At 38.7% G+C, this 15,893-nt stretch overlaps 1 protein-coding gene across 2 annotated transcripts in view; it reads left to right on the top strand.

The window, feature by feature from the left end:
• Positions 1 to 15,893, top strand: part of TMEM131 (transmembrane protein 131) — a 184,766-nt gene that overhangs the window by 141,820 nt on the left and 27,053 nt on the right. For both annotated transcript variants that reach the window (XM_084638837.1, XM_084638836.1), the window contains exons 23-31: positions 2,087 to 2,225; positions 2,363 to 2,472; positions 2,952 to 3,018; positions 6,846 to 6,997; positions 7,648 to 7,790; positions 9,061 to 9,247; positions 10,543 to 10,728; positions 13,854 to 14,012; positions 14,734 to 15,329. In XM_084638837.1, the coding sequence (XP_084494963.1) occupies positions 2,087 to 2,225; positions 2,363 to 2,472; positions 2,952 to 3,018; positions 6,846 to 6,997; positions 7,648 to 7,790; positions 9,061 to 9,247; positions 10,543 to 10,728; positions 13,854 to 14,012; positions 14,734 to 15,329 (1,739 nt within the window). The remainder of the gene's footprint in view (positions 1 to 2,086; positions 2,226 to 2,362; positions 2,473 to 2,951; positions 3,019 to 6,845; positions 6,998 to 7,647; positions 7,791 to 9,060; positions 9,248 to 10,542; positions 10,729 to 13,853; positions 14,013 to 14,733; positions 15,330 to 15,893) is intronic.

Below are 15,893 nucleotides of genomic sequence, written 5' to 3'. Positions count from 1 at the left end.
TGCTACTTTTCAGTGATGAATAAAGGAATCCCTTAGTTTTGTGTAAAGTATTTTGGGATACATTTTTGAAAGGTGTTATATGAAGCATAACAATGAGACTAAAAACCTATTCAAACTAATGCCTAAGAAGTTGAACTGTTGTGTGGTGCTACTGTGCTCTGTTAAAAGCATCTGCTATATTTCATGCATGAAATGGCTGCTTTTCAATGGTGGATAATATGTTCAATGTCTCAGAAGGGTATTGTGTGGATTAGTTAACGTTGGCAAAGTGCTTTAGAGATCCTATTTATTATGATGATATCCATTTTAACTTGGATTTTATTAATGTGTTAAACTTTGTGAAAACACAAAAAGACTTTACATAAGTAATGAAATATTGCAATAGAAATATATCAACAGCATAACCAAAGTGCCTGGCACATCCCTCAGAAAGCACAACAGTAACTCTTAAAGGAAGGGAAATATGACCCTGTCAGAATTCCCCGAAATTATCAGCTTTTTGCAGTTTACAGTAAAGGCTAGAATATTTGAGGAGGAGGGAAAGAAATACAGGAAAACACATTTCCAAATAGTTACATGATACAGTGAATGTGTGAAGCCCTCTAAATTCACTTAAAGAAACAAATAATACAGAGAAACTTTAAACAAAGAATAGGGCACGCTCGGTCTGAATACTGGACAGACCTGACTCTGGTACTAAAGCCCAGAGTGGTATAGTCACACCAACAGAAGGCCTTGGCTGAAGTGCTTGAGACCTGTTGAACCCTGGCTTTTTGTCCATATCTCTAGTACTCCCACCTGTCTACTGAATCTCCACACCAGCTAGTAAGTTTTATTTGGATGTTGGGCTACTCTGTCCCTTACTGGGTGAGAATCTCTTTGGCCTGGTGTGACTACTCATCACACTTATCCTTCTGTTCCATTTCCTCCCTAAACTTGTGCTCTGCACCTTTCAGCATGACAGTGGCGCTCAGAAGAGTGAGTGCACTGAGCAGCTGGGCCAGAGGAGGGACCATCACTGAGGCAAGAGGAAAACTGAAGTAGGGATACAGAAAAATTTACCATCTTAGTCCAGTTAGACTAGCCGGCTAATGCCCGTCTAATGTCCCCTGATGCAGTTACAATTTGATACCAAATTGAGGGTCTCAAGTTGGAATCACATTGCAACTGCATCAGGGGACAAACATGTATCCTCAGTACTACCATCCCTAAACTTTCAAATACCATGACCCAGGCCTCAATAAATCATGAGGTTTAACATAAATAAATATGAGATTCTTTTCACTTGCTTTCTGGTTTGGACATTTAGGGTTCACTTGGGTCAGATAGTCAAGATTTTTCTCTGCAGCCATGGGAGTTAGGAACTCTTTGAGAAAATCCTAACTTTCATTAAAATCCAATTCAGCACCAGATCCCAGAGTCAGAACACCAAATATCCTGAGACTTGTGATAAAATGGTGGGAGTTGGCATTGCTGTAAAATTGTTCACTGTGTGTCCTGTATTTATGACATAGACAGACCTTAACACAGTTTGTGAAGCCAGTATAGCTGGAGCTATACTATCTTGGACCAGTGTTTAAAAACAGCTAATGTATATAGAAGTAACTTTACATATCCACTCATGAGTTTTAATACTATTTGACCCTGTTCACACTGGACAGCCAAACAGTATTAGAAAAGGATTTAGCAGTAGCTGTTTACTCTAACTCCCTTTTTGCACCACTGTAGTCAGAGCCTTAGTCATGGTCTCACTACCATAAAACACCTTTGTAACAAAAGAATACTCTGGTAATTGAAGGAGGCATAGGAGGAACAAAACAAGAAAGCATAGAATATTCTGCAGAGGTGTGACAACACAGACAGTGTGGTTGTGTTGTCCTTTTGTGCTTTCCTTTTTTATAACTAAAATAGCGGTAGTACAGGTAAAGATCAAATGTTTTACAAAAGTAAAAATATATTGAAGAATGGTGCATTCTACAATAATTATACATTTTCTAGAGTGCATGGAAAGTTAACAAAATGTTGCTTGTTAGGCTATCAACATTCCATTATCACAAGGTAGATTTTATAACTTTTTCCCCCCTAGGTTGAGTGCCATGTTTGAAGTGGACACAGATCTCCAGAAGGATGTAATATTGAAAATCACAGCCGAACTGGCCTGGCCATCCATACTCAGTTCACCACGCCATTTAAGTTTCCCACTTACAAATACCAACAGCTCATCAGTAAGTGTGTGTGTTAATAGGATCATTTTACACTGACACAGCATAGTTTGAAATAGGTCTTAATATTTGGAAAAGTTTCACTATATTCACAATTAATATGCATGTAAACGCTTGTCAAATTGTTACTTTTGTATTAGGAGGAAGAAATTCTTCTAGAAAACCCAGCAGATGTTCCTGTCTATGTTCAATTCCTTCCTTTAGCTCTGTATTCCAACCCATCATCTTTTGTAGACAAATTAATAGAGCGGTAAGTATTGTTTGGAATATTTAAATTCCTTCCTTTGATACCAAATGTGCTTCTTGCAGGGAGGTGGGGGGAATCAATGCAGTATTTATCAACAGCAGCAGTGTAGTAGAGAGAATTCAGAGCTTTAGTATAAATGGGAAATGAAAAGGTAAAGAAACTTTAGTACACTTCCATTGCCAGCCATCAGTTTGGGGCAAAGCTGGTGAGCTAAACAAATGCTTCAGATTTTCCTCTTTGGAAAGCAGAGTGGAGAAGGGAGAGACCAAGCAAAATAAGAAAAATGAGTGGCCATTTTATCTGTGTAGTCTTCATTACAGTCATCTTAATATAAATTCTATACTTTTGGTTAGTGTTGAAATCCATAAATTATTTGAAAGTGTTAAAAAGGCCATATTGTCAATTATGTGAATTTCATAAATACCTGAACATCCTTTCTCACTGTAATGTAGTTTGGTAAGAAGTATATGTTTATATTTTAGGTTTAACTTGAGTAAGCCAACAAATTTCAATTTGAGGACACTAGAATTCCAGGTTTCCAGAAACTCTGTAAGTATTTCAAAACACTTTCTTCTTTTCTAATGTTTTTACATAGCCACACAAATACTGTATAATAAAAATACAGTCATAGAGTCTTCAAAGTTATTAATGCCATCTGATGTCCGTTGGATATGTTAACGGACATTGCAGAGCAGTTTTCCTGCAAGTCTAGTGTGTAATTCAAATTTAACTTTTTTCCTGTATGTTTATTCTTTTATATAATTATAGAACTTAAAGATGAAAAATATCTGTTGGCTTATTTACCCCCTTACTGATATACAAGTATTCCCTACAGTATATTCTTGGATGCTAGTTTTAAATATCCAGGTGGTGGGGCATCTGTCACTTCACTTTTCATTCAGAATTTTTTGACAGTCTAAATTTTACTTGTGATCCCCCTAAGCAGATGTTCTCCTCAAACGTATAAAAACACTTATTCTTTTCCCTCCAGTTAGTCAGTTTTTAGCTCAGCTATACCTAGTTACTTATTTCAGGGGTTCTCAACCTTTTTCTTTCTGAGGTCCCCACAACATGCTATAAAATCTCTATGGCCCACCTGTGCCACAACAACTGTTTTTCTGCATATAAAAGCCAGAGACAGCCTTAGAGAGGCACAAGCAGGGCAATCGCCCAGGACTCCACACCACAAAGGGTCTTGCAAAGCTAAGGTGCTTAGGCTTCAGCTTTAGCCCTGGATGGCAGGACTCAGGGCCCTGGGCTTCAGCCCGCATGCGATGGGGCTTCAGCTTTCTGCCCTGGGCCTCAGCAAGTCTAATGCCAGCCCTGCTTGGCGGGCCCCCTGAAACCTGCTTGTGGTCCCCCGGGGACTGGACTCCTGGTTGAGAACCACTGACTTATTTTACTATCGTCTCATAAATCAGTGCTTTCTTCAGTAAGATCAAGATCAGGAAAAGGTCACTGGAGAAATTTTTAGAAATTTTAGATTTGTGTTCTCCTTTTACATTGGTAATACTTAGCCTGACTACCTCAAAGTGTGTTGTGAAGATTTAATTATTGTAGAGCACTTCGAAGATGTGAAGCACTATGTAATTGCAAAGTAGTAATATTAGCGTTAGAGATGCACATGAAACAACCCTCTGAATACCCTGTCCTCTGTGGGTTTTAGGAAACTAGGTGACTATTTTGTAACTCAGATTGCTCGTGGTGAATAATCAAGTTGCACCGCTTTGAAGTTAATGATAGAATCATAGAATATCAGGGTTGGAAGGGACCCCAGAAGGTCATCTAGTCCAACCCCCTGCTCGAAGCAGGACCAATTCCCAGTTAAATCATCCCAGCCAGGGCTTTGTCAAGCCTGACCTTAAAAACCTCTAAGGAAGGAGATTCTACCACCTCCCTAGGTAATGCATTCCAGTGTTTCACCACCCTCTTAGTGAAAAAGTTTTTCCTAATATCCAATCTAAACCTCCCCCACTGCAACTTGAGACCATTACTCCTTGTTCTGTCATCTGCTACCACTGAGAACAGTCTAGAGCCATCCTCTTTGGAACCCCCTTTCAGGTAGTTGAAAGCAGCTATCAAATCCCCCCTCTTTCTTCTCTTCTGCAGGCTAAACAATCCCAGCTCCCTCAACCTCTCCTCATAAGTCATGTGTTCCAGTCCCCTAATCATTTTTGTTGCCCTTCGCTGGACTCTCTCCAATTTATCCACATCCTTCTTGAAGTGTGGGGCCCAAAACTGGACACAGTACTCCAGATGAGGCCTCACCAATGTCGAATAGAGGGGAACGATCACGTCCCTCGATCTGCTTGCTATGCCCCTACTTATACATCCCAAAATGCCATTGGCCTTCTTGGCAACAAGGGCACGCTGCTGACTCATATCCAGCTTCTCGTCCACTGTCACCCCTAGGTCCTTTTCCGCAGAACTGCTGCCTAGCCATTCGGCCCCTAGTCTGTAGCGGTGCATTGGATTCTTCCATCCTAAGTGCAGGACCCTGCACTTATCCTTATTGAACCTCATCAGATTTCTTTTGGCCCAATCCTCCAATTTGTCTAGGTCCTTCTGTATCCTATCCCTCCCCTCCAGCGTATCTACCACTCCTCCCACTTTAGTATCATCCGCAAATTTGCTGAGAGTTCAATCTACACCATCTTCCAGATCATTTATGAAGATATTGAACAAAACCGGCCCCAGAACCAACCCCTGGGGCACTCCACTTGACACCGGCTGCCAACTAGACATGGAGCCATTGATCACTACTCGTTGAGCCCGACAATCTAGCCAGCTTTCTACCCACCTTATAGTGCATTCATCCAGCCCATACTTCCTTAACTTGCTGACAAGAATACTGTGGGAGACCGTGTCAAAAGCTTTGCTAAAGTCAAGAAACAATACATCCACTGCTTTCCCTTCATCCACAGAACCAGTAATCTCATCATAGAAGGCGATTAGATTAGTCAGGCATGACCTTCCCTTGGTGAATCCATGCTGACTGTTCCTGATCACTTTCCTCTCATGCAAGTGCTTCAGGATTGATTCTTTGAGGACCTGCTCCATGATTTTTCCAGGGACTGAGGTGAGGCTGACTGGCCTGTAGTTCCCAGGATCCTCCTCCTTCCCTTTTTTAAAGATTGGCACTACATTAGCCTTTTTCCAGTCATCCGGGACTTCCCCCGTTCGCCACGAGTTTTCAAAGATAATGGCCAATGGCTCTGCAATCGCAGCCGCCAATTCCTTCAGCACTCTCGGATGCAACTCGTCCGGCCCCATGGACTTGTGCACGTCCAGCTTTTCTAAATAGTCCCTAACCACCTCTATCTCCACAGAGGGCTGGCCATCTGTTCCCCATTTTGTGATGCCCAGCACAGCAGTCTGGGAGCTGACCTTGTTCGTGAAGACAGAGGCAAAAAAAGCATTGAGTACATTAGCTTTTTCCACATCCTCTGTCACTAGGTTGCCTCCCTCATTCAGTAAGGGGCCCACACTTTCCTTGGCTTTCTTCTTGTTGCCAACATACCTGAAGAAACCCTTCTTGTTACTCTTGACATCTCTTGCTAGCTGCAGCTCCAGGTGCGATTTGGCCCTCCTGATATCATTCCTACATGCCCGAGCAATATTTTTATACTCTTCCCTGGTCATATGTCCAACCTTCCACTTCTTGTAAGCTTCTTTTTTATGTTTAAGATCCGCTAGGATTTCACCATTAAGCCAAGCTGGTCGCCTGCCATATTTACTATTCTTTCGCTCATCGGGATGGTTTGTCCCTGTAACCTCAACAGGGATTCCTTGAAATACAGCCAGCTCTCCTGGACTCCTTTCCCCTTCATGTTAGTCCCCCAGGGGATCCTGGCCATCCGTTCCCTGAGGGAGTCGAAGTCTGCTTTCCTGAAGTCCAGGGTCCATATCCTGCTGCTTACCAAGTTGGTAATAAATGCAGGATTTTTTGTGCTGTAGATCTTTTGTTTTTCTGTTAAAGGCTATGGTAGCTTAAAAATTAAAAGTAACTAGTGTTGCATATCAACTGGTGGCAGAATAGCAGCTGCAACCTGTTTGTTTTTGCCTGATCAAACTCTCATTGACTTAAGACTATTTGTATTTTAGCAATTACTTGAAGGGAACTTCCTGTTCATGGTGGACACTCTCATGAATAAATGTTTGTGTGTGTTTTTTTTAAAAAAAAAAACAAAAAACTTTTTTTTTTCTGTTAGAGAATTAGAAGACTTTAACTAGGCTAATTAAGTATTTAAACAACTTCATCAGGAAGCACCTTTTGATATGAGAATTTTTTAGAAAATATAGTTTGTATGTTCTCACTGGAATCTATGCAAAATTCCTTATTTTTTAAAGTGGTTTTTATTTTTCATTGTCTTAAGGTTCAGCCATTGCAGAGCACTACAGGATTTGCAGAGGGTCTATCTCGACATTTGGTTCTAAACATAGTTTTAAAGCCTGGAGAGAGAAAATCTGTCAAAGTAAAATTTACTCCAGTTCTTAATAAGACTGTTTCATCATTAATTATCATCAGGTATGGTAGGTCTCTGAATTGGGTTTGAGTTAATAAGGTTCTTATTTATGTGTAGGTTACACATTTGACCACTTGTGACCAATAAGTTGTCCCATTGTTTCAAGATTAATTGTGGAATCTCCAGGATTTGGAATGATGGATTTAGTTTGTATACATTACACTATGATTTACAGTGGTCAAAGGCATTCAGTTCATATCTTCTAATATTCATGTGTTACCAATATGCTTTCTATATTAAGAAGTTTAAATTCTTTTCAAGTTCATCTATACTTCTTGTATTGAAAGTAGGGACGGGTCAAACACTATTTTCCTTAAATATTCTTGCTGTGAGAAGTCAAGAGTTTAAATAAGTGTGTTTACTGTTTGAAAGAAGCATGTAGGAGCTTTGCAGTTCTAAGTGTTAATGATAAAATTTTATAACTAAATTACAAGTTTCTTCATTAAACTTTAGTATGCTTTGTGTTGGTTACTGCAGCCCCTAACCTGCAAATCCTTATGCATGGGAATTGTGAGTGAGATTACTCATATACATAAGACAGTTCTAGGATTGGGATGTAATGTAATATAGTTTGTGAACATGTTTGTCGGAGCAGTGGAGTACATATTTATTTTGCTAAATGTTTCTTCTTTCCCCTATTCTCCTTATACAGAAATAATTTGACTGTAATAGATGCCATTATGGTACAAGGCCAAGGAACAACTGAAAGTCTGAGGGTTGCAGGCAAGCCTCCGGGTCCAGGAAGTTCATTACGTTTTAAGATCACTGAAACGTTATTAAAAGACTGTTCAGAAAGTGAGTATTTTATGAAGACCTATTACACTGAACAGAAAATCTCGTGACATCTGATGTACACAACTACGAATATCTGCAGTAACTAGAAAATATCACTTTTTCTTGTTTTATAATGCCTAGATTAAATGAATCTCTAAAAATATGTAAAATGTGTGAACTCATAGTTGATGTACCATGAAAAATATCGTATTTCAATATACAAGCAATATTTCTGGGCAAAAATTTTTATTTTCATAGTGTCTTGGGCATTTTGTCATTGTAAACAAATTAATTAAAAAAATGTAAACATACAGATGAAGGTCTGTCTAACGTTACTTTAATTTAAAGTGATGGATACTAGTGGCTATATAACCTCAATTTTTAAGAGCAGAAGAGTGAAGACAGATAAAAGTAACAGAAAACCCACTAGAATGGCCCTGGATCTCTCAGTCGGAGAATAGGTAAACCAAAGAAGCAACCAGCCCTCTGTCTTCCCGAATCCTTTAGCAGCCCTCAATGCTAACAGTTTGTGTGGGGGGCAGGGAAGGGAGAGGGTACAGGAATTGGGGCTAAAGAACTAGTCAAGAAGATTTGGCCTTCAGCCTTTGCCAGAGATCTATGGTATTTCTTCATGGATGGTCAGACAGATCCTTCTCCATTGAGTGATGTGTGGAAAACTGAGTTGAAGTTGAAAACTCAGATCCTACCTCTGAACATATGCCTCACATTGGTTTTCCATATTCCTTTTAACAATGCTGACTTCAATGTCTTTGACGTCATCCGTGAGCTTTATTTTCAGGATAGAAAAGAATTTAGTGTTAGTAAGTGTAGTATTATCTGTACTCTATCTGAAATTAATGTTTACAACGTTCAGTTAAATGCTGCTAGTAGAGAAACTGTGTACAGAAGCAAAGTAGACACAGTGATGGAACAGTAACTTACACTACTACACAATTGGGATGGGGGCTGGTTTTTTATAAGCAATATTAGTCTCAATAGCTTTCTCCAGGTTTTTTGTGAGAGAATCGAATGCTCTGGAATTGGACAAAAACCATTCTACTTGACAGCCATCTGACACTGCTTGCAGAGACCTCTGTTTTAACATCTTGTCCAAAGGTCAGCACTTAAACCATCCACCACTTCCCTGACACATGTATTTCCTAGTGTCACTGTTGGGCTTAAAGTGAGAATGGTACTAACAGAACTTCGCAAGCATTTTTTGTAGATAATGAATTTACTGCACTATACTGGCTTAACACAGTCCTAATTGCTTTGTTCTATATCTTTTTAGAAATGAAATTAAAAGAACCAAATTTCACACTGAAAAGAACATTCAAAGTGGAAAACACAGGGCAGCTTCAGATTAATGTGAAGTCCATGGAAATCAGTGGATATACATGTGAAGGATATGGATTTAAAGTTGTTAACTGTCAAGAGTTTGCACTAAGTGCTAATGCCTCTAAAGACATTGTCATATTGTAAGTACATTGTTGTTGAAGAGTGAGGCCATTTCCTCATGTAGATCATTTGAGAATAGTCTTACATTAGAAAATGTATGTACAAAGCTTTACTCAGTAAGAAATCGGTGTTGGTTAAATCCTTTTTTTTCCCCCATTTAAACTTTGAGTTGCTTAATTTTCTTCTGTACAAACAAAGATTGTGAAGCTTCCTTTCCTTTCTAAAAGTGGAACAAACTGTTTGCAAGAACTCATTAAAGAGATTTCACAGCTGAGTACAGTGTTGTATTTACTGGATGGTGATGAAACAATTTGCTGTAAACTTGGAATTGTATAAACAGATGAATATTAAGACAACTTCATTCAGGATCTCGTAGAATATAGACGTAGATTAACATATCCTTTTGATTGATTGTGGTGTGTACTGAAAAGGATCCATCTCTGTATTATGAGTGCTCCTATCATAACATACAGCATTTTAACCCTGCGGGTTTTGTGTATGCTGCACTGACTGAAATTGTAGTGGGTGTTTTAATCAAGAATTGGCTACAGAAAGGACCCTTTGCTCCAAAAATGATCTTTGGGCCCTGATTGTATTTAATGCTTCTTTTGTGTACCGATTGATTAGCCTTTACTAAAAATTCATAGAATTTAAAACAGTAAAGGAGCACTCTAAGTAGTCTGGCCTGCTGCATAACACAGGCCATAGAATTTCACCCATTAATACCTGCATCAAGCTCAACAATTAGTGATGAGACTACAGCTTAGCTTTCTAGAAAGATATTCAATCTTGACTTGAAGATGAAGTGACGAACTTTCCACTTTTCTTGGTAATCTGTTTCATTGCTTAATGACTGTCACTCTTAAATTTTGCATTTTTTGCATAATTTTAGTTTGATTTTTTTCTTAAAGGAAAAAAAATGGGTCCAAATTTAATTCCAGCCATTGTATCTAGTTGGCTTAATCTACTAGATAAAACTGCCCTCTGGTATTGGCTTAATTCTAGGCTTTAATCTTCCCTCTTATTGAATATGTTCTTTCTGTGTATGTACTTAAAGACTTATTTCATTGTCTCTTAAGTTACTTGAATAATATCCATAGGTACTATTTGGTGAAGGTGTATGGGAGACTAATGATCATCCCACTGATTCAGTCAGTTTCAGCAAACCTCTCCAAATTACAGTCATTGCAGTCGCTATTATCTTTTTAAAATATGAAAAGGATGAATAATGCAAATTATTTAGAACTTAAAACTGTCATACTAGACTTAGTCTTAAAATATGGACAGTTGTAACAATCTGCATTTACTTTTTCAGGTTTACACCAGATTTCACTGCTTCCAGAGTCATTCGTGAACTGAAATTCATTACAGCAGGAGGCTCTGAATTTATATTTGTATTGAATGCATCTCTTCCATATCATATGTTAGCAACATGTGCAGAAGCCCTGCCCAGACCGAACTGGGAGCTGGCACTGTACATAATCATCTCAGGAATAATGAGGTATGAGTTGCTTGTACCTGAGCAATGAGGTATGAGTTGCATAATGTACGTGGAGTTGTCTGAGTTTGAGTACAAAATACAGAGGGTAGATGCTTAGATTTTAGTATAATTTAGGATACATTTTGTATACAGTGCAATTGGTAATTGATGTAAAATAATGTATTATGGTAAGATGAAGTTAAGAACAAACAGGTGCAAACTACTATGGATTTTGTGCTAACACCATGGTGTTGGGAATTCTAACTTTCTGTGAAAAACAAATGCAAAATACAGTATATATGTTTGCCCAGAACATCTTTGCTAAGATCAAATATTGTACTCCTATTAACCATGAAGATGTGTGATTGTTTATAGCTGTAACTAAACCAGACTTGAACCAAGTTATGAATTGAGGCAACGTTGTTAAACATGGCTCCTTTTGAAGGTGAGAAGTCACTCTTCCACAGCACTGCCCCTTAGGGAGATATGAAACAATGACTTAGATGAGTTCAGCAGCAAATGCCTTTTGAATAATTTAATTCTGCTGCCACCTTTATACGCGACAGACAACTTGTGATACTAATAATAGAATTTCTGAGAACCTGGAGGGCATTGTTGAGTCATATGTAAAACATTTAAAATAGAGTTAGTTAGTGAGGTTACATAGTAGCATATGAATACACCGGACAACAAAGCACAAAATCTTTCAGAAAATGTCGTTGTGTTTACCATAATAAGAGATTGTTAGCTTTTGAACTGAAAATGTATTACACTCTGTAGGCTGAACTGCACCACCTCAGATTAGTTTGTGAAGTCTGAAGAGATTATAAAACAGCGTCATACCTGTTCAGTATTTGTATGGGAGACTTCCCTCTTCACATACCCAGGATGCTACAAGAAATGGTATTGGTGTTCCAATAAGTGGCTTTTTCCTTTTAATCATTATTGAAATAGTGTCCCAGCGTAAGAGATACTGTGATGCTATAAGTTCCTGTGATATATAGTAGCGCTTCAGCCAGATACTGTGAACCTGAATAGTTGTCCTAGTAGTATTTCCTCTGCAGTCCATGGTTAAATATTCATACATCTTTCATAGTGATACTGGCTCCTAAGCTCAGTTTAGATCTGTGCAAAGGTGTTTGGGTACCCTCATTTGCAGTGTTTTGTGGGCAATGAAGAAATGGAGAGGCATTATGGAACAGTTAGTTTATGTACTTTCCCAACACTTTGCCTTTTGAGCAGAAGTCTTTATAGTTTTTCTTCCCCTAAATAGTTGCTAACTACATGCAATCTTAACAGTCTGTTCACTGGGTAAATAATATAGGGGTCATTGTTCTAACATTTGCTGTTCAAATTGTACAGTTTTCAGGGGATTTTGTATGTGCTTTGTAATGTTTTGTTAGTCTAAGTTACAAAACACTCAGTGTCTCAGCTTGTCTCCTGCTTATAACCACAATATAAGTACCAATACTCAGTGAAGGAAACATTCTAATGTGACTGCCTTCTAACATCATGGAAAGATCAAGGGGACAAGCTGTAGCCTTGTGTACTACATGTAAATGAACTTGGGGTTATTTGATGATAGCATAACTCATTCACTTCTTTCTTGACAAATTCCCTTGTTATAGTTAGCATCAAGCAGTGCAGCAGCCAATCAAGACAGCATGCAGCCTTTCAGATGAGACGTAATCCTTCAGGTCCTAACTACTTGTACTTGTACTTTAATAACTTTCACAGAAAGTTATTAAAGGTCCCATGACACTTTTTGCTCAAGTGGCTGTGTTAGCCCTAATGTCCAGATCAAATTCCATTTTAAGTTATTGGTCTGCCTCTCTAAAGTCTCCTTGCATTTCCAGTTGAAGTGGTATTCTTCATCGCCACCTGCCCTAAGCTACTACTATTTTGTGTTGTTTTAGCACTTAACAGCCTCGTTGGGGCTCATTTGCTCGGCAGTGTACAAACATGTAGTGAGATAGTCCCTTCCAGGGAGAGCTTACAATCTAAATAGACAAAACAAAGGATGTAGGGAGAGAGAGAGAGAGAGAGAGAGAGAGGTGCACGCAGAGGTGAAGTAAGTTGCTCAAGATCACAGCTCAGATTAGTGGCAAAGCTGGGTGTAGAACCTGGGTCTCCTGACTTTCAGGCCAGTACCTCTTCCATTTCTTAATATATTCCTTATATTGTAGTTACAAACAGAAATGAAAATAAATTTGTTTTGCAGTTTCACTGTATTGAAACACTACTGACTGAGTATAACTAAAATATCAAGAGTAAAACTGTAAAAATAAGAATTGAATGATGGAAACACAGGAACAGAAGAAAACTCATATTTTTTTTTTACTCAAACAACTGTGTGTTATATAAATGCACAAATGCACTTTTTTCTCTCAGTACAATCACTTGCTGCGTGTATTCAATAGTACTTTTAGTCTGCACATTAAATCTGCTGACACTATTTTAGTCCATCTAGTATACTTTAATTACTCAATGGCATTTTTACCCAAGAATTAAAATTTCTTCAGTTTTCTGTGCATCAAATCAGATTCTAACCTATGCTCCTCCCCTCGTCTCTCTCCCTCTTTTCCCCAATAACAGTGTGGTTTTGACAGGAAACAGTAGCTAAGGCCAAAATTCTGCCTTCTTAAATAGAGTATTGATGAACTTATCTGGAGATGTTTCCCTGTTTTTTATTAATCAGTTTTTCTTAACTCTTTTATTGCATCTTTGTGTAAAACTTTTCTGTGAATTGGTACTTCATTTCACACAGTGGAAATATCAAGAAGCTGTCAACAATTTGGAAGGAGAAGAAGAGACCATGCTGATTGAAACAAGTTAACTTCTGCTTCAGAAACTTATTTTTTCCATAGCTTTTTGGTTTGGGGATCATGTGTATATCTTGTTTTTCCACTTTAATTGTGACTCCCATAGTAATATGTGTACATCGAGGAGTTAAATAGGTGTGTGTGTCATGCTGGGATTTTTCTCTTTTCAGCCACATATAAAATTGCTTTTTGGGTACTGTTCACCTTTTAGCTTTTGATTTGTTGGCAAAAGATGCATTTTCTTTGCCTTGTTAGCGTTCCACCTCATCAGCCCTAAAACAATGACAAGAAAATTAATGTTTTTTTTACTTCTGTTCCCTATAGTGTACTCTTTCTCTTGGTAATTGGAACAGCCTATTTAGATGCTCAAGGAATTTGGGAGCCATTCAGGAGGCGCCTGTCCTTTGAGGCATCAAACCCTCCCTTTGATATGGGAAGGCCATTTGATCTCAGGAGAATAGTTGGAATTTCATCTGATGGAAAGTAAGTACACACATATGAATAAGGCCACTTGGAAAGGAACATTTCTCCTAGTACAGGAGACTAATCAAGGTCACCCTCCTAACAAAAGGGACTGGTAATGCAGCAATAACTTAAGAGGGCATCCAAATAGTGTGCGGAGGGTAGAGGAATACCTACTTTTTTGTGAAAATAAACATAGTAAATTACATACTACCTGTTAGAAAAACAGAAAGTGTATAATGCAACAGACTGGGGCAAAAGCGCCTCTGCTTAAGGCTCTCTGCCTAGGGCAGAGGTATTCAATAGGCAGACTGCTGGCCAAATCTGGACCGCCAGATACTTTTGAATGGACTGTGAAATCTTTTTATTTACTACTACTTGTTGTTGCAATGTGAAAAATGTTCTCTGGAGTCTGGACCTTGACTATACTTTTACAAAACGTAGACTACCCCGGCCTCCTAGGGCTTTATTTGAAAAAGAAACTCCCCACACCAGTATTCCTTCTCACATGTACTATGTGTTGTTGCTGTGATTTGTTCACAAATGTAAATAAGCAAGTGAATAAGGGATATTAAGTATTACTGACTTGTCAGTTGAGCTTTAAGGGAGTTTTCATGTTACATTTCTGTGATAAATAAGCCAAGAACTGTGTAGTTCAGGATTACTAATCGATGTAATAACTCTTCTTATGTAGAGGAATATACACTTACTGTATATTTGAACACACTTGCTCTTCTTCCAGCTTGAATGCACTTGGATCGGACTCTAATCACAGTTCCTCCAGAGGAATCTATGGAGCAGGTGGTTCCTCATCACGATCCACTACAGGAAGTCATAAGCAATGCAATCCAACAGCACATCTGCACAGCAATAGAAATTCAGCTGATATTGAAAATGTCAAATCTAAAAACAACTCAAATGTTGCTAGCAGGACTTCCCTACAGACCGCTTCTATGCAGTCATCTAACAGAGGAGGTTCCCTTATCCTCGATTCAGGTGCTACAGCTCAGAATCACACAGCAGGCAGAAGATCCAGGGGGGCAAAGCAGAACCAGCAAACAAACCAGCAACATGCTCAAGTTCTCTTAGAGCAGCATTCACAACAGCCAACACCAACAGTGCCTCAGCAACAAGAGCAGCAGTCTGAAAGTTCTTTTCCACAATCACCACTTCTTAACCCTTCACACCCAGAATGTACCAGCAACACAAGGCACAGCTCAGAGGATTCAGATATCACTGGTCTGATAGAAACTATGGACAAAGAGTTTGACCATCCAGAATCCCCTTCCCCAGATGTGTTTACAGAGCAGCCCCCATCTCCAGTAACAAAAAACAAAGGTAATACAACTCTGCTTTACTTAATGATATGGGTGACACATTACGACAGCCAAGGAATGAGATTTGAACCAGTAAAGGTTACAGTTTCATAGTGTTGTAAGCTGCTAACTTCTCTGCTGTACCAGAGCGTCATGCATGATCCTGAGTAGAGTTCATATACTTCCTTCCAGTCTCTTGATAACACTGGAATTGTCCATTCAACATTGGATATGCTTTCTTTTGCAAGTTTTATATGAAATAGGTTTTTACTGAAAACCGAAGTGTATATATTTAGAAATCTTTTTAAATTACTGTTCTTCTGGCTTCAGTCCTTTTAGCCTCCAGTTAGTTTTGGGAAAGGGGGATGGTTGCCCTAGTTTATTATGAAAACTGAAAAGTGGAGCATAGTGAATCAATATAGTATTGTCAGAATGGAATTCTTCATGCCAAGCACTTGCAGTTGTGACCGAAAATCCTTGATGTTAGGAGGTCGACAAGTTAATAAATGGTACCTGCTTGATTTTTTTTTAATGAAGTGTGTTAATCTCTGTATGAAGCTAGGGTGCCTGTAGAGTTGTTTATATG

Source organism: Lepidochelys olivacea (genome assembly GCF_965140295.1).
Source record: "Lepidochelys olivacea isolate rLepOli2 genome assembly, chromosome: 1".
Taxonomy (NCBI): Eukaryota; Metazoa; Chordata; order Testudines; family Cheloniidae; genus Lepidochelys; species Lepidochelys olivacea.
Note: the sequence above shows the minus strand (reverse complement) of the source record. Positions and strands in the feature narration are given on the sequence as shown.